Source organism: Thunnus maccoyii, chromosome 6, assembly GCF_910596095.1.
Source record: "Thunnus maccoyii chromosome 6, fThuMac1.1, whole genome shotgun sequence".
In the NCBI taxonomy this organism is placed as follows: Eukaryota; Metazoa; Chordata; class Actinopteri; order Scombriformes; family Scombridae; genus Thunnus; species Thunnus maccoyii.
The window spans coordinates 32,088,949-32,108,407 of NC_056538.1; the positions used below are offsets into that span (position 1 = coordinate 32,088,949).

Here is a 19,459-nt window from a genome sequence, read left to right on the forward strand (position 1 = left end):
AGAGGACGACTTCAGTCACAGCTTTCAATAGCAGAGAGAAAAAGAACTAAATTGAAAAATTAATTATGCAGATTATTATAGAATAGCACACATCTGAATGATGCAGCATAGACTAGAATTTAATTGAAATGCATAAATTGATTGTAAGAACAGAACGTAATGGAATTGAATGGAACAGATTACAATCATATGAAATTGAATCATGCAAATTAGTTTATAGTATAAAGCTGGATATTCTCCATATTTTTTAATTCTGTCACACTAAATGTTAAGCTTGCATGTTTACAGAAGAATATCTGTGTTGTAGAGTTGTTGTGTTACTGGCAGCAGTGATAATGGTAGAGATTTGATGCTACTGGGGACCCTGTTGGCCTAATGGTTAAAGGATAGGTTCACAGTTTTTTAATTCTGTCCATGTCACATGTTTTCATACAGTAATCATTCCTCCTGTTCATAATGCACTTACAATATAAGTGATGGGGGCCAAAATCCAGTCCTTGTACTGTACAAAGAAATAATATGAAGCTTCAGCGTCCAAATGAGTCAAATCAAGTAGATATCTTTCAACGTTACAGTCTTTTTAGTGCCAAAGTCCCTCTTTTTGTTACTATACTTCCTTTTAAGTGCATTTTGAGGGGATCTTCTAACGGTCGGTATGAGGAGGAGGAATGATTACAGCGAGCAAAACCTGATTCAGTCTTCATATGGGCTTCTGACTGTTGTTTTAAGAAAAACTGTGAACCAATCCTTTAAGGTACATACCACATACCTGCAATGTCACACCCTTCTCTCTCCCCATGATTCTTGTCTCACTGCACTGACTGTTAAATCAAGGCAAAAAGCCCCAAAATAAAATCTTAAAAAAATATATGACACCTATGAACAGCTGTAATTCTGTCACACAATCATTATACATGATATAAATGTGAGTCAGCGTCAGTTTTAAATTAAAGCCGTCTTGTCTCTCTTCAGTGTTTTATGCTGGAGTGTTTAACAGCTTAAAACATATCTGTGTCTTACCTGACTCAACTCTTAACCAGCTGAAACAAACCTTTCATTAGTAACTTCACAATTCTTTACTGCATTCAAAATGTTGGTACTATTAAAACTGACAGTTTAGCTTGCAGGTGTGTATTGTCACCTTTCACTGAGGAATTTTTAATTAACTTTCCCCCCCCCCCCCCCCTAAAAAAATCTGGTATTTTTTTTGAATACACGGTCTTTTTGTAAGCCAATTTCACAGATCAGTCATCAATCTGTCATCTATAATTAAGTAGAATATTCAGTTCACAGGAGAGTTTCTATTGTTCACTCTTGTAATCACTTTGTAGCTGATTGAAGTGGCTACAGACACTATTACAGCATCTATTATTCAGTCCTGATGTTCAGGATCAACACAGCAGTGAACTAACCATCTGTCAGCCTCAAACACCTGGTTCACTCGTACAACTATATCCTGTTACACTCACACACACATGCACGCGTACACCTGGTTTGTTAAGTGATGTCAATCTTGCAAAACACTTCCACCATTACTAGCAATCTGCTTCTCCGTATTGCAGTTATAATAAATACTGTATCTTATGTATCCAGTTCACACTACCTGGGTATTTTTAAGTGGGAGTGTGTGTGTGTGTGTGTGTGTGTTAAGCTGTTAAATTGACCTCTTTGTTCTTAACTCAGGCACACTGTGAGAAGCAGTCACTGGACCCACATTAAGTAGATTTAGGCCACCTATCTGGGTCTGTTACACATCAGGATCAGCATTTGTAGAACTACAGAAACAAAAAACAGCTCAGTGGATTCCTCGCTCTGCTTTGCGATCGCTGAGAAACAATTAATCAAGCAAATTAGTCGACTGGCAGGAAATGAATCAGCAAGAATTTCGATAATTGATTATTTGAGGGCAAAAGAGGCAAACGTGATCTGAATCCAACTTCTCAGATGTGAGTATTTACTGTATCTCTCAGTTTGATTTTTATTGTGAAGTGAAGATCTCTGGGCTTTGGACTGGCCTTTGGTTCTGATGATATACTGACATTTTATAGAATTGATGGATTATTATTGATAAAAATAATAATTACTCACAACCCTGTCTCATTTTACATCTGCATTTCTTTGATCAAATGAAAAGTTTGCAAATTTTAGAAAGTTTAACAAACATCTGATTATCTTGATGAGATGAGAATAAAAATAACAGCTTAAAGTTAGTTCAGGAATACATTAGTTATAAACTTATATTACAGATTGACTGTTGGTCCTGGATGTGTCCTGTAAGCCAAACTGAGCAGTGTGACTTATTGACTGATGGACTGTTTGCTGATGGCTGTGTGGCTTAATGTAGGTATTTGGTTAAGTGGAGCAGTGGATGTAGAGCTGTTGTATAACTTTCATTATTAAATCACACCGCTGTTGTTGTGGAGGTGTTAAAGGGACAGCTTGACGAAAAACAACCTAAATCCTTTTTACTGTGTGGGGGAAATGTTAATACCTCATATAAATGGTTCTCTATGTGACAGAAATCAATTATGTGATGTTTTATTATCCAGAGGAGGAAGGAGCATGGAGGTAAAACATCAGACAGCTCCGGATATGGAATGATAGACGAGCGTAAACAAATACATCATATAGGTCAGATACTTGTGTGTGTGTGCATAAACCGTCCGTTCACCTGAGGAGACACGTGTCTGATTGTGTGATTATATCAGATTTAGGTCAGTTTCTGTGAGAATCTCTCTCTTCTAGGTTAGTTTAAACAGGCCACAGGAATAAAATTAGGACTACAGTGCAACACACAGTCCTGCTGAGTCTAGTTTTTCTAAAAATACCTCGTAAACTGATTCAAACTTTCTTCTTCTCTCCCCTCCCTCTAGGTGAAGATAGTGTGGTGGCCCGCAGTCCTCCATCTTTCTCCTCTCTCCTCTCTCCTCTGTCTGTGTCTCTGTGATGCCGGGCTGTGGGTGAGTGTATGCCCGCGACCAGACTGAAGCTGGGGAAGCTAAAGGTGGTGCGGCGGCAGCTGCTGCAAAGGTACAAAACAACACGTATCACCACCATCAGCTGTCAGTAATGATGCTTACATCTCTATGTAAAGAAGAGTTTACATTGTACTCACACACAGTCTGATTGATACATAATAATGAATGGATGTAATGTGTAGGGCTGCAACTAATGATTGATTTCATTACAGTTTAATCTGTCAGTTATTTTCTCGATTAATCGTTTTATCTGTAAAATGTCAGAAAATAGTGAAAATGCCTGTTATAATTTTCCAGAGTCAAAGGTCTTAAAATGTCTTATGTTGTCTGAATAAAAGTTTACTTTCATGTATGACAAAGAAAATCATCTCATTTGAGAAGCTAAATGCAGCAAATTTTGGCATATTTGCTTAAAAAATTAGATTGATTATCAAAATAGTCGAATAGCTGATAAATTTTTCTGTTAATTGACTTATCGATTAATCGACTAATTGTTACAGCTTTAGCAATGTGCGGAATAACCGTCCATCACACAAATATTACAAAATAAAATCCCAAGAAAAAAACAAATAAAAGAAAGTTATTTTATACTTCCCACTTGTGTTGTTTTGAGATCTTCTTCCACCAACCTAATAGATAGGGCTGAATATAATTAATTTGTGGAAAACTATAAAATATAAATATATATATATATATATATATATATATATATATATTTATAAACAAAAACTCTGCAGCAATTTCTCTTTTCAGAAACAGTGTCCTTGTTAGTCAGGATGACCTTCAAACTTTACTGTGTACTACTTTCATGGAGAATTATTTGTACTGAAGTACGGCAGCCTGCTGTCTGTCACACAGCTTCTTTCTAGATAGAGACAGCCTGAACGAATCATTTCAAGAGGGGCATCTTCGTATTTTTGAGACAAATTGATATGACTACTGTATCTTTCTGAAACACTGTGTTATCATTGGGGTTATGAGTGGCAGCCTAATTAATAATGACAGCCTGTATATGGAAATAATGGTTGAATATGTATCAGACACATTGAAACACCTTGTTTTTCACAAGCTATTTCCTTCCAACTACTGAAGGTCCTGATTCAGAACTATCATGTTGATCAGCTTCAAGTTTTTCTATGATAATTAACTGTGAGATTCCCATTCCTAACACTGATGTGACACAGCTCCATCACATCAGCTCACACATCACATCGCCCATCAGCGAAGCTGGCAGAATCGATGGTCGGCTACTTTTGCTTCCCAAGGACGTGCAACAGCGTAGAACGTTCACTATTAAAATATTTTCTTTACTGCCTGTAGAGAAACATTTCAAGCCCAAATTAGTCCCAGTGCTGCCTAAAAATTAGAGGTTGCTACGTGAGTGTTTTGCACATCACAACTTAAAAAGTAGACTAGGAACTAGATCCTTCACAATATTCTTTACAGGTTGCTAAATTTCAATTTATTGAGTTTCCAGTGTTGTACACAAACAGGCTGCCCAGATCAAGTTGAGATAATTCTTGTTTATCACAATACTTTCTTTTTAAAATCTCTAAAATGTTGAGATCCAGCTTTAAAAGTCATCATTTAGTCAGTGAGGTCATTTGTTCAGGTGAACGTCTGAACGCTCTACTGAGGTCACTGATGTTTACCTGATTGGTTAATTGTGATTAAAGGTATGAACACCAGCCGTTTGTCTCCTGCCTGGCCGGCCTCTATGGTTGCCAATGGAGACGATACCAAAGAGCCCGGGCGCAGCCTGGAGAGTGCTGCTGCAGCAAGGTACACACACACACACACACACACACACACACACACACACACACACACACACACACAGCTTCATCTACTGTATAAGCAGCATGTTGAGTTTGGTTAGTTTGCTGATCGAGCACAGACTATTGATTTAGTCGGTTTCCCTCCGTCAGGCCTGCTGACTCCAGCAGTCAGTTACTGCTTTTCTCTGGAAAAATATCAGCATATATATACTATGTCAGCTACTATCAAAATATACTGCTTGTATATGCATGCAGTGATATGAGAGACTTCTAATCTATCTGCCAGATTGTGTAACATCAGGTGGGTTGCTATCTTTCCTCCAATTATCACTATAAATCTTGTTGCCACGGGAAGCCACACAAACTTTTTAAAAATGTAAACACCATAAATACAAGTTCCCTCAGCCTTAACTTTATATCAAACAGACTTCTGTACGTGTGTGTGTGTGTGTGTTACAGGTGGAGTGTGGCAGCTTTGGCCTCCTGATCCTCACCTTCTTCCTGAGTTTTGTATTCCTCTATTTTTGGAGTGAAGCTCAGAACGACTACCACGACTTTGACTGGTGGGTCACAGTGAGCACATAAAGCACATTATGTAAATGTTGGCACACAGTCTATGTTACTCTGAATATTTATTACATGCATGCATAGACGCTCATTCTCCCCTGAAGCGTTTGATCTTATCATGATATTTACTTGTATTAATTACACATAATGCATGCATTTCAGAACCATCATTCAAACTTGATTCACACTACATGTGATAGCTGGTGACTGTGTCTCTTGTGGCTCTGCAGGTTTAACTTTGGGACTCTGGGTTTCTGGTTCCCCTGGTCTCTGGTCCTGCTGGTTGTGGCAGCTGCTCTCTTCACGTACATCGCCCTACTGCTGGTACGCACAATGATATGATTACAGCCTGTCTTGTTTAAGCCCAAAAGTTATTTTAAAGAACTAAAACCTTTTTGTGTGGATGAAAAAAACACTTTGCCCTCCACTTACAGCAACACACTTGACATTTATGTGTCTGTTTTAACCGGAGAGAGATTGACAGTAGTAAAACTTTGTCCGCCAGCACCTGATTGGGTCCAGCTGGATGTTTTTGATTGGAGTGTTACTTCATTGTATATTTCTCTCACTTAACCAGAGTGCTTGAAACAATGCCTTTCATTATTTGCAAGTGCGCATAAGCCCCTCGGCCCTCCCAGCACTTTCTGTGACATTTAAGAGCTTTTCCGCTTGCTTGGAGGTGACAAAACTTACGTAAGACTTTATTATATAATACATAAAAAAAAAAAACGATATAGATCCACAGAAATCCACACCGAAAGAGATTACATTACTCGTAGAAAAAGTCTGAGGCATACAACAACTTTAACAACATTGTCTGCAGTGCTGACACACGTTTTCTTAAATCTGCTGAGGCATGAAGACAAGAATTTGGCTGTTTTAGTAAAAAATGTTACTTGTGAGCAACTTCATGTTTTGATATATATATATAAATGTTGTTCAGGTGCTGGCAGTGTGTCTGCTGTCTGAGGGGCAGAGGCTGTACCTTCACTGGAGCCACAAGGTGCACACACACACACACACACACACACACACACACACACAGGATAAATAAACACAAACACTGACAAACTTGTGTTTTTAGCGTTCCTTTCTTGTAATAAGTTGTCATAAGTTTGTGTTTTCTCTTCCCGCTGTGTTCGAGTCAGACCGGCATCGTGGTGACGCTGGCGTTCTCCGTCACAGCCACCGCCATCCTGTCTGACCTCTGGAGTAAAGAATGGAAGACTCTCCTCCTCTCCCTGCAGGTTAGCGGGGAGCTGCCAACTTTTGACTTCAGCTTAGTGTGAGATTCGCCGCTGCCAGAAGAGATTACTCTGAGCAGCATGCATTGGAATAAATTACAATACATTTGTGTATATTTCTCACTTTCCCGCCGCCGCTGCTGCTGTTGTGCTGTGCTGCTCTGTCTGGTCTGTCTGTGATCATCAGTTATCAATTTGGCAGCTCGAGGTTAGCCAACCCTGACACACTAGCCAATCACAGGAGAACATTGCTGTACTTCTTTATAATTTGGGAGGGTTATAACCAATGCAGCAGAGCCAGATGGAGCTATTGTCGTTTTTTTATTCCATGCATTCTTCTTCTTGTCGAAACATAGCACCCACATTACCCACAATGCAACTTGACTGCCAAATTATCAGATTTCACACAGCTCTCCCCCCAGTGCCCCTTAAATAACAGTTAAACTTTGTATCATCAGCATTTAAAGAGCCATAATATTGTGCTTTATGTTCTGAGTGAAATGCTTGAGACTTCCTTTAACTGTAAGCTGTTCTGTGTTGAACTTTTCCACTTTTCATCCGTAGGTGACGGCGCCCTTCCTCCACGTGGCTGCAGTCTCACTCATGGCGATTCTCTCCTGGCCAATAGCGTTGCATTTCTTCCGCATGAACAAGAAAGGTAAGCGAGCTGATGAGTGTTTTTGTTAGTTTTGCAGCTAACGTGGAAGCGATGAAGCAGGACTCTGACTCAGTTCTAGATATATCTTATCAAACATTTATAGAGGAAAACTGTGAACTGTGAATATGTTGTGCTCTATGGAAATCATGACATGACAAAACATGGAAGTTGAAGAAGAAGTTGGTAAAAGTCCAGCTATTCCTGGAAAAAGAGAAAGCTAAACAAAAAGAGAAAGGTAGAATTATCTATATATATTATTATTATCTATAGTTAACTGATATTTATTTAACTGATGACTTGTTTGTCTCAACTCTTTGTAAATCCAAATACTGATGAATGTTATAGAGAAAGAGAGAAGAGAAATCTAACGACACACACAACCAACCTGTCCTTGTCACAACAGCAGTAACTGAAGAGAAGAAAGGGCTGAAGGACCTTGTTGAAATGACATATTGGCTGATTGCTGCCAGACAGTGAAGTGTTTTGACTCCAGAAGCTTCAGTTATAGTATAAAGCTGCTCCGCCTGCCGGGATAAAGCAGTACATAAATAAAAACACACCCCTCAGAAACCTGAGGCTCTAGTATATCGTGGATTATACAGCTGTAGACCTCTCCGCGTCCTTCTTAACAGGAAATCAATGCCTCATTTTCCTGCTCACTTTCCCTCTCTTCTATTTTAGTTTCTCTGATGCTTTCTATCGTCTTTCTGTCTCGTGATCATCAGACCTCTGACCCGCCCTTCTGGCTGCTGTCTGTCTGTTTCTTTTCACTCGTCTCTTGGGTCACACTTTCTGTCTTGCTTTTGTGCCTGACAGCCTTTTTTTCCTCTCCGCTGAGTGGATTTGACCTCTTTGTCTCTCTGCCTCTCTCCTCTTTCTTTGGTCTCCATGGGTACTGTCCCTGGTTGCCATGGTGATTCAGCGGGTAGAGTGATGCTGAGTCATGTCGGGGGGTCTCTCCTGGCAGGAGATAAGGGAGAGAGAGAGAGATTTGCCAAAGCACAGGATCTAAGGATATAACTCTCCCCTGTTGTATCGAGATGAACACCAACGTAGTAGCTTGGATGTAAAATGGAAGGTTAAGGGTTAGTTTTTTAGTTTATTAAATATGAACACTCATGAGTGTTGGGATGTGAGAGGTAAAGGGTTGCCGGGTTAAGCTGGAAACAGGAGATTATTAAATATAGAGGACAACACACTGAATGACAGGGAGGAGATTTGCCTCAAATTCAGCCAGAAGAAACATTTAAACATGTGACTGCACCAAGAAAAATGACATTTCAGGTTAGAACACAACAAGAAGATGGACTTCTGTCTTTCCATCACACCTTTAAACATTCAGATTCCAACAGGACTGGTGTTTTTTCATGTTATCAGCTTTGTAACAGTTAGCCAATGGTTTCTGGCAGCTTTTTTAATCAATCGGGAGCCGACACGCCGACTGCCCGTATGTCTGAGTCATGCTGGGACTCTCTCAATGAAACGTATTATGGAGCCTGGCAAAAAGCACCTGTTGACATTTCCAACCCAGCAGGGCGTCTTACTCCCCTTTTTTCACTTTCTGTTAATGCTGTGGTGATCTAGAGAAGTAGTGGACTATATGTTGATTAACGGTCTAATCCTCAGGATTTCAGTCCTGTTCGATTTGGCGTGACGTAAACCCAACAACCCGTGGTTACTGTAACAGCAAGTCTGGTTTAATACGAGAGGTTTAATACCGCCTCTTTGTCAGAAATACAACAGAATAACTACCAGTGTAGTTGTTTACACTGCAGCCAGACAAAGTCAGGTTATAATAAAGAAGTTGGTCAATAATCGGCCTTTTTTTTAATCATGCCAGGACACAAGCAGACACTTTAAAGTTGATTACCTTGCTGAGGAGTTAAAGAAGTGCAGCTGACTCCCTGTGATATTTAAAGCTGATATACTGTTACAAAAATGCCAAAAAATGACTGTGTCTTGTTTTGTAGATGCATTTTTTTTTCAACAACTACTGTTACAGCAAAACTCTGCGGCAAATACATTGTGTTTCCTGTGACTGCTTCACAATAAAAGCCACTATGTTTCACCGATTGAACACTTTTAATGTGAAGCCTGCAGCAGTAGGACATGTTGAGTTTGCATCAGCAGTGAGTTAATACAGCTGTGATCCAGCTGTATGGGGGTGGACGGTGAACTGTGAGGCTGATGTCAATGAGATAAAAGTACAAACAAGAAAGACATTGTTTGTAAATATATATATGTATCATCTGAAGGTGATTTGTGAGAGTAACAGTAAAAACCGCTATATAGAGAGACTATAAGTAATATCAAAAATAGGTTTAATCTCACGAATATATCACATATTACACAAGTAACATTTTTCACAGTGTCAGTGATTTATTGTATTACAGTAATTTTCTATCCCAATAATCAGCCATTAGCCAATTTTACTCTGTCAGCGAGTGTTTCTGGATGATCTAAGATCTAAGCATACACTGTACATCGAGACTCATGTTAGTTATATAAGTAAAGTAATTAGAAAAGATCTTTTTACTTTGGTCCAAGTTCTGGATTTGAAGAGGAAAACATTTAAATCTGATTAAGCTGCACAGTGTTGTCTTTGAACTGTACATTGAGTAAATTAAACACATTTCTGCATCATTTTACAATAAAACAGACTCGTAGATCGTCTATTTTGTGATATATTTTAACATTTATTATGGAAGTACTTTCATTTTTTCATCCAGTTGTATTTGTGAGCAATTATCTAGATAATACCAATCATTTCTGTCATGAAAAAAATAAAAATGATGCAGTTTTCACAGTCCTAGTTCAGTCTGCCTGTTGCCTGTACGGCTGCTGTTCAGCAACATGTTGATCCTATCAGGAAAGATTTACTGGATATTATCCAGATTACATTCCGATTTCTACACCAGCCCGACTCAGTCTCCCTTAATATAGCAGCATTTATAGGCTCAGAGATGTATAATGTGTGCACAGTGAAGTTAAGTCTACTGCAGTTGCACTTTTCCGTGTATGTGTGTGTGTGTGTGTGTGTGTGTGTGTGTGTTTGCAGAGATAATTAAAAACATTGATGTGATGTACAGAGTTCATATGTAGCATCAGTGCAGCTCTGCCAGCAAGAACAAGTCCATGTTGAACCGGATGCAACAGAAATTACACTGTACACAATATAGTAATTTCTAATAATACTATAATTTACTGTAACTGTAAACTTGGAAACAGACTCATTTACTGAAAACCAACCAAACTGCATTGTTGTCGTGCTTCCAGAAGCTTCAATGTTTTATTTGAATTCAGCAGCCAAAAGGTTTAGTGAGGAGTCTTTTTTAAATCAACGAGTATCTTTGTATGGTTGTGTGTTCTTCAGCGCGTCAGGTGGCCATCCTGGGTCTCTACCTGTCCATGCTGTTCAGTCTCTACCTGGTCCCTCTGGGAATGTACTCGCCCTGCATTAAAGAGGCGGGAACGCTGGGACCTGCGCCGACGCTCATCGGACACAGAGGAGCACCGATGGTAAGATCGGACCGGACCAGCATTTATATTGGTTATGATAATATTTTATGGACATGTTGTGTATGTGTGCTGTTGTATTGTTTGACCTTTGTGTGTGTGTGTGTGTGTGTGTGTGTGTGTGTGTGTGTGTGTGTGTGTGTGTGTGTGTGTGTGTGTGTGTAGCTCGCTCCAGAGAATACTGTGATGTCGTTTGAGAAAGCAGTGGAAGCTGGAGGAGAAGGACTGGAGACTGATGTCACCATCAGGTACGTCACACCGCACTCATCTGCACCCATCATGTATTCTCGTAATACTAAAAATTAATCAGTGATAATAAATAAATATACATATGTTTTATATCTTTAATCTGTCTTTCTGGATCAGTCTTGTATCTGTTGTTGCAGCTTATTTTATTCGTCCTCCAGCTGCAGAGCTGGAGAATCAATTTAAAACTGCTATTTCTGGTTTCCATATATTATATAAATATTTCCACATATTTCTTGTGCCTTGTGGAAGCTGAAAGGAGGAAAAAATGAATACTGAACACCTCTGCTAAATTAAAGGTGGAGTTTTTGGTTCACTACTGATGCTACCAGAAATGTTTTGCTTATGGACGGTTGGTGACCGCTAGCTGACGTAAACATGGATGTTAAAAACGCAGGTTCCCAAATGTGTTGAATGAAAGTAAAGATAACAAGAACACTCCACAGGGTCCTGCATAACACAGCAGACCTGACAGATGAAGATGGACACTTCTGATGGCAGGAAAAAGGTCTCACAAGCACAGCCTAAATTGTTAAAGGGGCAAAAAAACTTCATCAGGAAATGGAAATGTTCATACAGACAAAGGGCACCAGTGTCATATATATGTAGATGTAAATGCACCAATCATAGGGCGTCAATAGCACCTCCCAGTATCCATGAAAATAGAATTCAATGAGCTCCTGTGAAGGTAAACAAACCCAGTAGCATGTGGAAACATTACATAGTTTGTTTACAAACAAGCAAAGAAGGTACATCAATACATATTTTTCAAAAAAAATGTTTTCATGCCCACAGTTGAATCAAATAGATACAAATATAACAGAAAAATACAAACATCAAAAGGTTCAGATCAGCTCATATCCCATGATAGCAATCTATATTTTATAGGGATGGATAAACATCCTACAATAAAAACCTTGTTTATTACAGAAATGTACTGGGGCTACTAAGAAGATAAGTGTCAATATTAGTATAAAAAACACCCAAAAATCCTTTTACAGTGAATTTCCTCGAATTAACGACTGCCTGACTTATTGAGCACATTTTTAAAAGTGTGCATTAGCAATGAGATGTGATTATCTTTGTGTGAAATGATGAAATCATCAACAGTGTTTAGCGACAGGAGAGATCAACACATGTTTTTCTTGCGGCTAAAATTATCCGCAGAGCAGTTGGTCAACAGTGAACTCATGCTGAGTCTGTGGCTCGGTGCTAATTGTGCAGAGCAGAGGTTAGCGTGCTACACTCAGCACTAAGGTGATTACTGCCATGCTAATCCAGTTAGCCGTTAGCCTTTTCCATTAGCCCACGCCTGGTGGGTGACACACAGTTGGATCTGAAAACAGGGGGATTAGCAGCACGACATGAGTCACCATTAGTGGGTTAGTTTAATCCCGTACTGCTGGTGACCCCGGTGAGTCTGGTAATGTAAGAATGAGAGTGTGTGTGTGTGTGTGTGTGTGGTGTCTGCATGAATGACTATGCCTACTTGGCAGTTCCTGTGTAATTAAACTGTCAAAGGTTTGTTTGTGTGAGGAAATCTATTAGAGTGTGTGTGTGTGTGTGTGTGTGTTTATGGGAATGTACATACTGTAAGTGATATCATGTGTAATTAATTGAGATAACAAGCTGACTTGTGCGTGTGTTTATAAATTATGCTTATTGGTGACTTCCCTCATTTCCTCTCCTCTGCTTTCCTTGTTTTATTTATTTTCCTTTCACTCCACTCCTTTATTATTGTTCCCTTCTCACCCTTCATCTTTCATTTTTGTGTCCTACACTTTCCCTCCCTTTATGTACTTTATCACACATTTAATATTTCTCTGCTGTTGTTCTGTCTCTTTCTCTCTGTAGTTATGATGGAGTTCCCTTCCTGATGCATGACTCCACTCTGAGGAGAACCACTAACGTCGCCGAGGTTTTCCCGAACCGAACGAACCTCGACGCCTCCATGTTCACCTGGGCCGAGCTACAGCAGCTTAATGCTGGAGACTGGTTCTTAATGGTGGGGATAACGCGCACACACGCACACACACACACAAACACAGAAACAATATATCCAGATACGCTTTGGTTTGTTGATAAAATGCAAACATGAACACTGTGATGATATGTTTGAAAAAAACTTCCACACAAACTTGACGTCACCCAAAGTGGTTGACACTAATCACTGTTCGTTAATAGTAATAGATGGTGGACAAATGGGATCCCTCTAAGTGGAAAAAAAAACAATAAATAGTTAAAATGAATTTGTCTGCATACGAGGTTTTTAAAAATTGGACATTAGCTTGATTTTTATAGTGCTTTTTACAATTTGGATTATCAAAACACACCAATAAATTCTCAGTTCGTTTGGAAAAAAGAACTAAAATAATGAAGCCAAACTGTACAATATTGATTTGTTTGTTTGTTTTCTGTTTCTGTGAATTCTCAAAATGACTAAGCGTCTTTCTTCCTCCACATCCTTCTGTTACACACACACACTACTCTCTCACAGAGGGATCCGTTCGGTACTGTGTCGTCCCTGTCTGAGGCGGACCGCTCCCATGCCCAGAACCAGTCTGTTCCCTCGCTGGCCCAGTTCCTGGAGGTAGCCGCTCGTAGTGGCAGACTAGTGCTGTTTGACCTGCACAGGCCACCGTACGGACATCCCTACAGTCAGTCGTACATCAACACCACTCTGCAGGTGGTGCAGGCACACATCAACTCATCTCAGGTGAATGTGCTGCATCGACATAAATAAAAGAAAAACTGTTCCAATGAAGCTCCAGTGAATCACTCTGGCTAACTTACATAACGTGGACTTAACACTGTTTGCCTCTTTTCAGTTACTTATGTGTGTGTTTCTGTGTGTGTGTGTGTGTGTGTGCAGGTGCTGTGGCTGCCGTCTGAGGACAGAGACTTAGTCCAGGCTCTGGACCCGGAGCTGCAGCAGACCTCTGGAGAAAAGGCTTCTATTCAGGAACTGACAGACAACCACATCTCCAGACTGAACCTGCACTACAGCTCCATGTCACAACAACAGATCAGGTAAAACACACGAGCAGTTTTAACCAGAAAACTTTGCAGCAAACACATGATAGACATGGACTATGATCCGATGCGAGGACACAAACACTGACTGGCAGAATTCAAGACAGCCGAGGAACCAGCTCTGATCTGGGGAAGACTGGTTTCCAGTATTATGCATCAAACTGAAGTCAGGGACACTCTAACTGACTTTAAAGGTCCACTTGCTGATATTTTCAATAATATGCAGTGTTTCCCCTTGGTTGACTGCTATGGAGGTTAGGTCATATGAAAAACTCAAGACAGAGACTGCTGGTCCACCTTAAAAGTCAGTCCACCTTAAGTGAGCCTGGTCAACTTAAGCTAACGCGTTGTTGCTAACTTCGGGGCGAACACCCTTCAATAGATGAGTATTTTCTTTGTCTTGAGGAGCTGCTGCATTTATTAACTGACATTTACTGCCAGATTGACAACTCACGGCTAAACTTTTCCTCTGCTCCGCTCACGTTCACGTCACGTTTCTGCCGCTCGCGCAACTACACACACACATTTACACACACGCACTGCCTTATTCCTTAACGGAGCTACGCTACTCTTGTACCTTTCACTTAGATGTCCTTTGAGGAACGAAGAGAGGGAGGATGATAAAAAAAATCCACAGTAACGTAGGGTGTTATTGTGCTCACACAGTGTGCGAGTGAAAATCATCAGTAGCTCGTTGATGTTAATGATCGTCTGAAATTTTAGCAGCGGTGCTCATAATTTTGCAGTGACGGTGCGCCGCTGCTGAATGGATACAGGGGAAACACTGATATGTGTGTTTTCATTAGTGTGTATGTGAGATGACTGCTTTGTGTAACTGAACTGGCTTGTTGTTGATGATGTTTATACTCAATAGTAACAAAGATCTTGATGTGTGAATAGATGAAGGTTATTTACAAACAACTGTTCAGAAATACAGAACTGTGCAAAAGTTTTAGATTCTTATCCATTATGCAATACCATCAGGGAGGCGTCTGATTGGTCCTAAATTTATTCATGACATGACAATGACCCCGAGCATACAGCTAGAGTCATGAAGAACTATTTTCAGCAACAAGAAGAATGATGAGTCCTGCAGCAGATGGTATGGTTTGGCCCCCACAGAGACCTGATCTCAACATCATGGAGTCAATCTGGGATTACATGAAGAAGCACCTGAGATGGCCTCAATAATAAATCCACAGAAGGACATTCTTCCTGCAAGTTACCATGAAAAACTGTGTTAAAGTGAACCGAGGAGAACTGCTGCTGTTTTTAAAGGCAAAGCTGCTTTAGGTTTCTGCTGTTTACTCAACTTTGTAATAAGTTAATTGATAAATTAAAACAATTTATAGCAATATTTTTGGAAGCATTCTCACTTTACTTTAAGTGCCTAAAACTTTTGCACAGTACTTAACCTCTACTCGGGTGTCATTAGGTTAATTTTTTTGAGGGGGCAGAGTTTCACAATACCTATGTTAATGTTTAAGGGCTGCCAGAGACCCTTCAGTCGATTGAGATTGTTTAACTGGAGCGGTCGTAATAAATAAACCCTCCTGTTGAAGACGAGAAGTTATTATTTCAGAGGACAATGCCCTGAATTCATTTAAAATTTTCAGGCCTTCTGTTTTTATTTTCATCTAAAAATTATTCCAATCTTAACCCATAAGAACCTCATGGAGACTCAGGTGTCACCATGACATCACTTCCAAAATGGCGGCGGTGTGCCTGGTCAGCAAAAGTGACAGAACTAGCTAATTTTAAAAAGCTTGTTTTTTTGTTACTAAAAGTAGGTTTCAACCCATTTAACAATTCTGATGCTTTAATAAGACGTCCTGTATTACATTTAACCTGTTCTGACCACATATCAACAAATTGATATAAAACAAGTTATGACATATATGTGACATTACAGATCTTTGACACTGAAGGTAGAATTTCAAAATAAAATTCAGAAATGTGTTCCTTGTGGTCCATTTGGTCTGTTTTATATTCCCCGTAATTTTTCCTTTAAGGAGAAATGAGTTCTTATGGGTTAAATAATTTCATTTGTTAGTTTATTCTTGTTTAGATTTATTAATTAGTTTTGATGTTAAAAGAGAAATAAAGAAGTATCATGTTGAAGAAGAGGTGTCAGTTATTTCATAGTGATGTCCATCCACTTTATTTTAGCACTAATAGTAGGATTTCAGGACAAGTGATTATCATGATAATACCATTTATAATTATATTTTTACTTATGATAATCAAAGCAGGTAAATTTGATACCAGCACATCCCTACTGCTAATGAATAAATGAGTTGAATGGACACTTCTGCTTCCACTAATAGAAACTGAAGGAAGAAATGAAACATTTCTGATGTGCTCTTTATTTTGCACAAGAGAAAAACAATAAATGATAAATCTACATCTACAGAATACTCAGGTTCCAAATTTATTATCTATCATCAAATCATCAGCTGCCTTATTTTATATTTTTCAACATTAAGACTTGTGTAATCGTGACCATTTAATTATAAAACCCTCCTGTTTTTACTTGATGAGAGAGACTCTGATACCGTCTATGCTATGTGTTTGTGTGTAGTTATATAACTCAAGGTACAGATGGCCGCCACGTCCTGTTTGTCCTCATGTGTTGCTTGTGAACGACTCCAGATAAGTGACAGGAGGGGAGGGGGCGCGAGAGGGAGGCAGAGGGCAGCTGGGTGAGAAGTTCATGGCAGGAGTGTAGAGAGATGAAGATGATGGACAGAAGAGATTCAAGAGCTTTTAGCTTTTATTCAAGAGCGGTGTTTCCATTAACCTATTTTATGCACATTTTGAAGTATCACATTAAAAAAGCTTAATGGAAACGTCTACATTTGAAAAAAAAACTTCCTCAATTTTGCAAAAAAGTTTTTATGCTCGCTTGAGGTGGATTTTGGAAATGTCGAAAAAGAGTTTATGCACAGTATGGGTAATGGAAACACATTTGTCGAATAAATAATGACGTAGCAAATGTTTAACTCACATGACTGATCAGCTGTTTCCGCTCTCTGCGTCTTCCAGCGTCTCCAGATCACATGAAGATGAAGCACGGCCGATACTAGCTGACATTGTCAAGGCAATATAACTATTTGTTTTGTTTCCAGTTGGCAACCTTTACTTCTTCTACTGTTTACTGACGGATTATTTAAGTCTATACCGCCATATTCTTAATTAAACTATGTGTTGCATAGCCTAGTTTATTTGCTTCAAACCAGTTGATGGAAACACACCTAATTTGCATTTTCCTTTTTGCGACATTTCAAAAGTTTGCTTAAAATTATCCAGTGAATCTAATGGAAACACGGCTGCTGAAGGCAGTGAGATTTGGTTTCAATTAGAGTATATAATAAATATTTACAATTATAAAAAAAAAAGAAGAGAGAGATGAAATAAAACATATACAAATATAGGTTATATTGCACATACTGTCAGTGATAAAGCACACAGAGGAAAATGAAACTTGGGGAAAGATGTTCAGTAGAAGAGAGGATCAGTTGGAGAACAGAGAGAAGTTAGGAGAGGCGGTGAAGGGGGGAAGAGAAAGTTGAAATGAACGGAGGTGGTTTAGAAGAGAAGAGGCGGATGAACAGCACAAGAGAAATGAGTAGGAGGTACTTGTATAGGAACTTGAACAGGAACTGTGGGAGAACAATCTGGAAAGAGGGAGGCGATGAAGATGGTCGAGTGACTCACACGTTGAGTTATAACACAACTGACACACACAACTGTCCCCTGAAATAGTTTTTCCCCTTTACTGTTGATTCATCTTCACTCTAATATCTCATCAAAACATGAAGTGCCGTGTTTGTCATCAACTACTGTTTGGATGAATCATGTGGTAACAGTTGTCTTAAGGTTGTGTTCACAACACATTATAAACACTTCGCATGTGTGGTTATTATTATAATTAGTGTTATGTGTGTCAAACTTTCAACATTTACATTTAAATATTTAAAAAAGCTTCCCCAACTGTTGTCGGGATGCTGTTGTCAATATCAAGAATATAACACACTGTATTAAAGACAATGAGCAATGAGTATATATATATATATATATATATATATATATATATATATATATATATATATATATATAAGGGGACAGAACTCCTCGTGCACAGCCAGTATTTTCAGTCAGGTGCTGGTCGGTCGCAGGAACATATGAGGTGAAAATCAAAATTAACCAGCGCTGCACACTTTAATGACTTTACTGTGACTTTATTAAGAGCGAACAACGTGTTTCGCCTGTAGCTTCTTCAGGTTCGCTCAGTACAACTGCTGAGATAAATACATCTGAGTCACATGACTAATTATCCCAGTCTTCGTTTTACAAAGGGCACGAAAAATGAAAATATACATATTACAAAAAACATGACGTGATTAATGTTGCACAAAGTTACAAGAATTACACCATTTTATATAATTAAACTTCATTAAACAACTGACTGAACAGGATGAGCAGAACGGACTACAGGTCCTACAGCCGTCCCTCTACATCACTGAATGGAGACCTAGTGGCTCATCTCTCCCTAAGAGTCCAAACAGCCTGTGAAGAGAAATACAAGTTAATATTTACATATCTCAGACAAAAACTCAAATCCTGTGTTTCATTAAGTTAACATACTCATATCACAGAAAAGAGCTCAAAAAGAATTAATTTGGACACTTTTAAGGATTCATTACTACTTTAAAGGCAGGGAGACACCATATTTTAAAAGTTTCAGCTGTAAACTCTGCTGTGCTTTGTGCCTGGATTATTGTTACGACAGGATGTTCCTTTTGAAAACAATAACTGAAAATGTGAGAATCTAATCTATTGTCATATTCATGTAACTTTTCATAGCAGCAGCAGTCTGTGAAAGCAGATGATAAAAATGTAAGAATTTCTGCTTCTCTTTTTATAGCACCAATATTTAAAGTGTCATAAATGTTATATTAAAAGCTGCAATAGATACGGTAAAACAATGTTTCTATTGCTCACTTCTGTACACATAATGAGTTTGTGTTATATATAAAATAAGGGTTTTTAGTCTTATTTAGCAGGAGTTTGCAGTCAGAGAGGTTAATGAAGTGCTGTTAAAGTTTGAAGCCGGCACTCCCCACTCAGTAAGTTTTTATTGAGACAAATCGCATCATTTGAACCAGAAATAATAGGTAAAAATTGTTAACACACAGACTCCTGCTTCTATAATCTGGCAAAGTGTAATTTCCTCTCGGCTCTGATCTTCCTCTTAATGGAAAATCGATGTCTCTAAATATCTCTCTCTCTCTCTCTCTGTCTCCTCTGATCTCTCTTCCTCTTTTTTTTTCTCTTCCTCATCCTCTGTTTTTTCTGTCTCGCTCAAACTGTTTACTTCAGCAGATGATCATTAGACTTTCAAAGGATGTTTTCATCTCAACAGGGACGCAGAGAGAA

The 19,459-nt window shown here is 39.0% G+C and overlaps 1 protein-coding gene across 4 annotated transcripts in view; it reads left to right on the forward strand.

Moving 5' to 3' along the window:
* The window catches only part of gdpd4a (glycerophosphodiester phosphodiesterase domain containing 4a), a 46,021-nt gene that overhangs the window by 16,945 nt on the left and 9,617 nt on the right, over positions 1 to 19,459 (forward strand). For all 4 annotated transcript variants that reach the window (XM_042413216.1, XM_042413217.1, XM_042413219.1 and 1 more), the window contains exons 2-13: positions 2,874 to 3,030; positions 4,655 to 4,760; positions 5,216 to 5,319; positions 5,554 to 5,647; positions 6,267 to 6,326; positions 6,472 to 6,570; positions 7,132 to 7,225; positions 10,599 to 10,744; positions 10,907 to 10,989; positions 12,842 to 12,992; positions 13,485 to 13,703; positions 13,860 to 14,017. In XM_042413216.1, coding sequence (XP_042269150.1) covers positions 2,969 to 3,030; positions 4,655 to 4,760; positions 5,216 to 5,319; positions 5,554 to 5,647; positions 6,267 to 6,326; positions 6,472 to 6,570; positions 7,132 to 7,225; positions 10,599 to 10,744; positions 10,907 to 10,989; positions 12,842 to 12,992; positions 13,485 to 13,703; positions 13,860 to 14,017 — 1,376 coding nt within the window. In that variant the 5' untranslated portion in view covers positions 2,874 to 2,968. The remainder of the gene's footprint in view (positions 1 to 2,873; positions 3,031 to 4,654; positions 4,761 to 5,215; positions 5,320 to 5,553; positions 5,648 to 6,266; positions 6,327 to 6,471; positions 6,571 to 7,131; positions 7,226 to 10,598; positions 10,745 to 10,906; positions 10,990 to 12,841; positions 12,993 to 13,484; positions 13,704 to 13,859; positions 14,018 to 19,459) is intronic.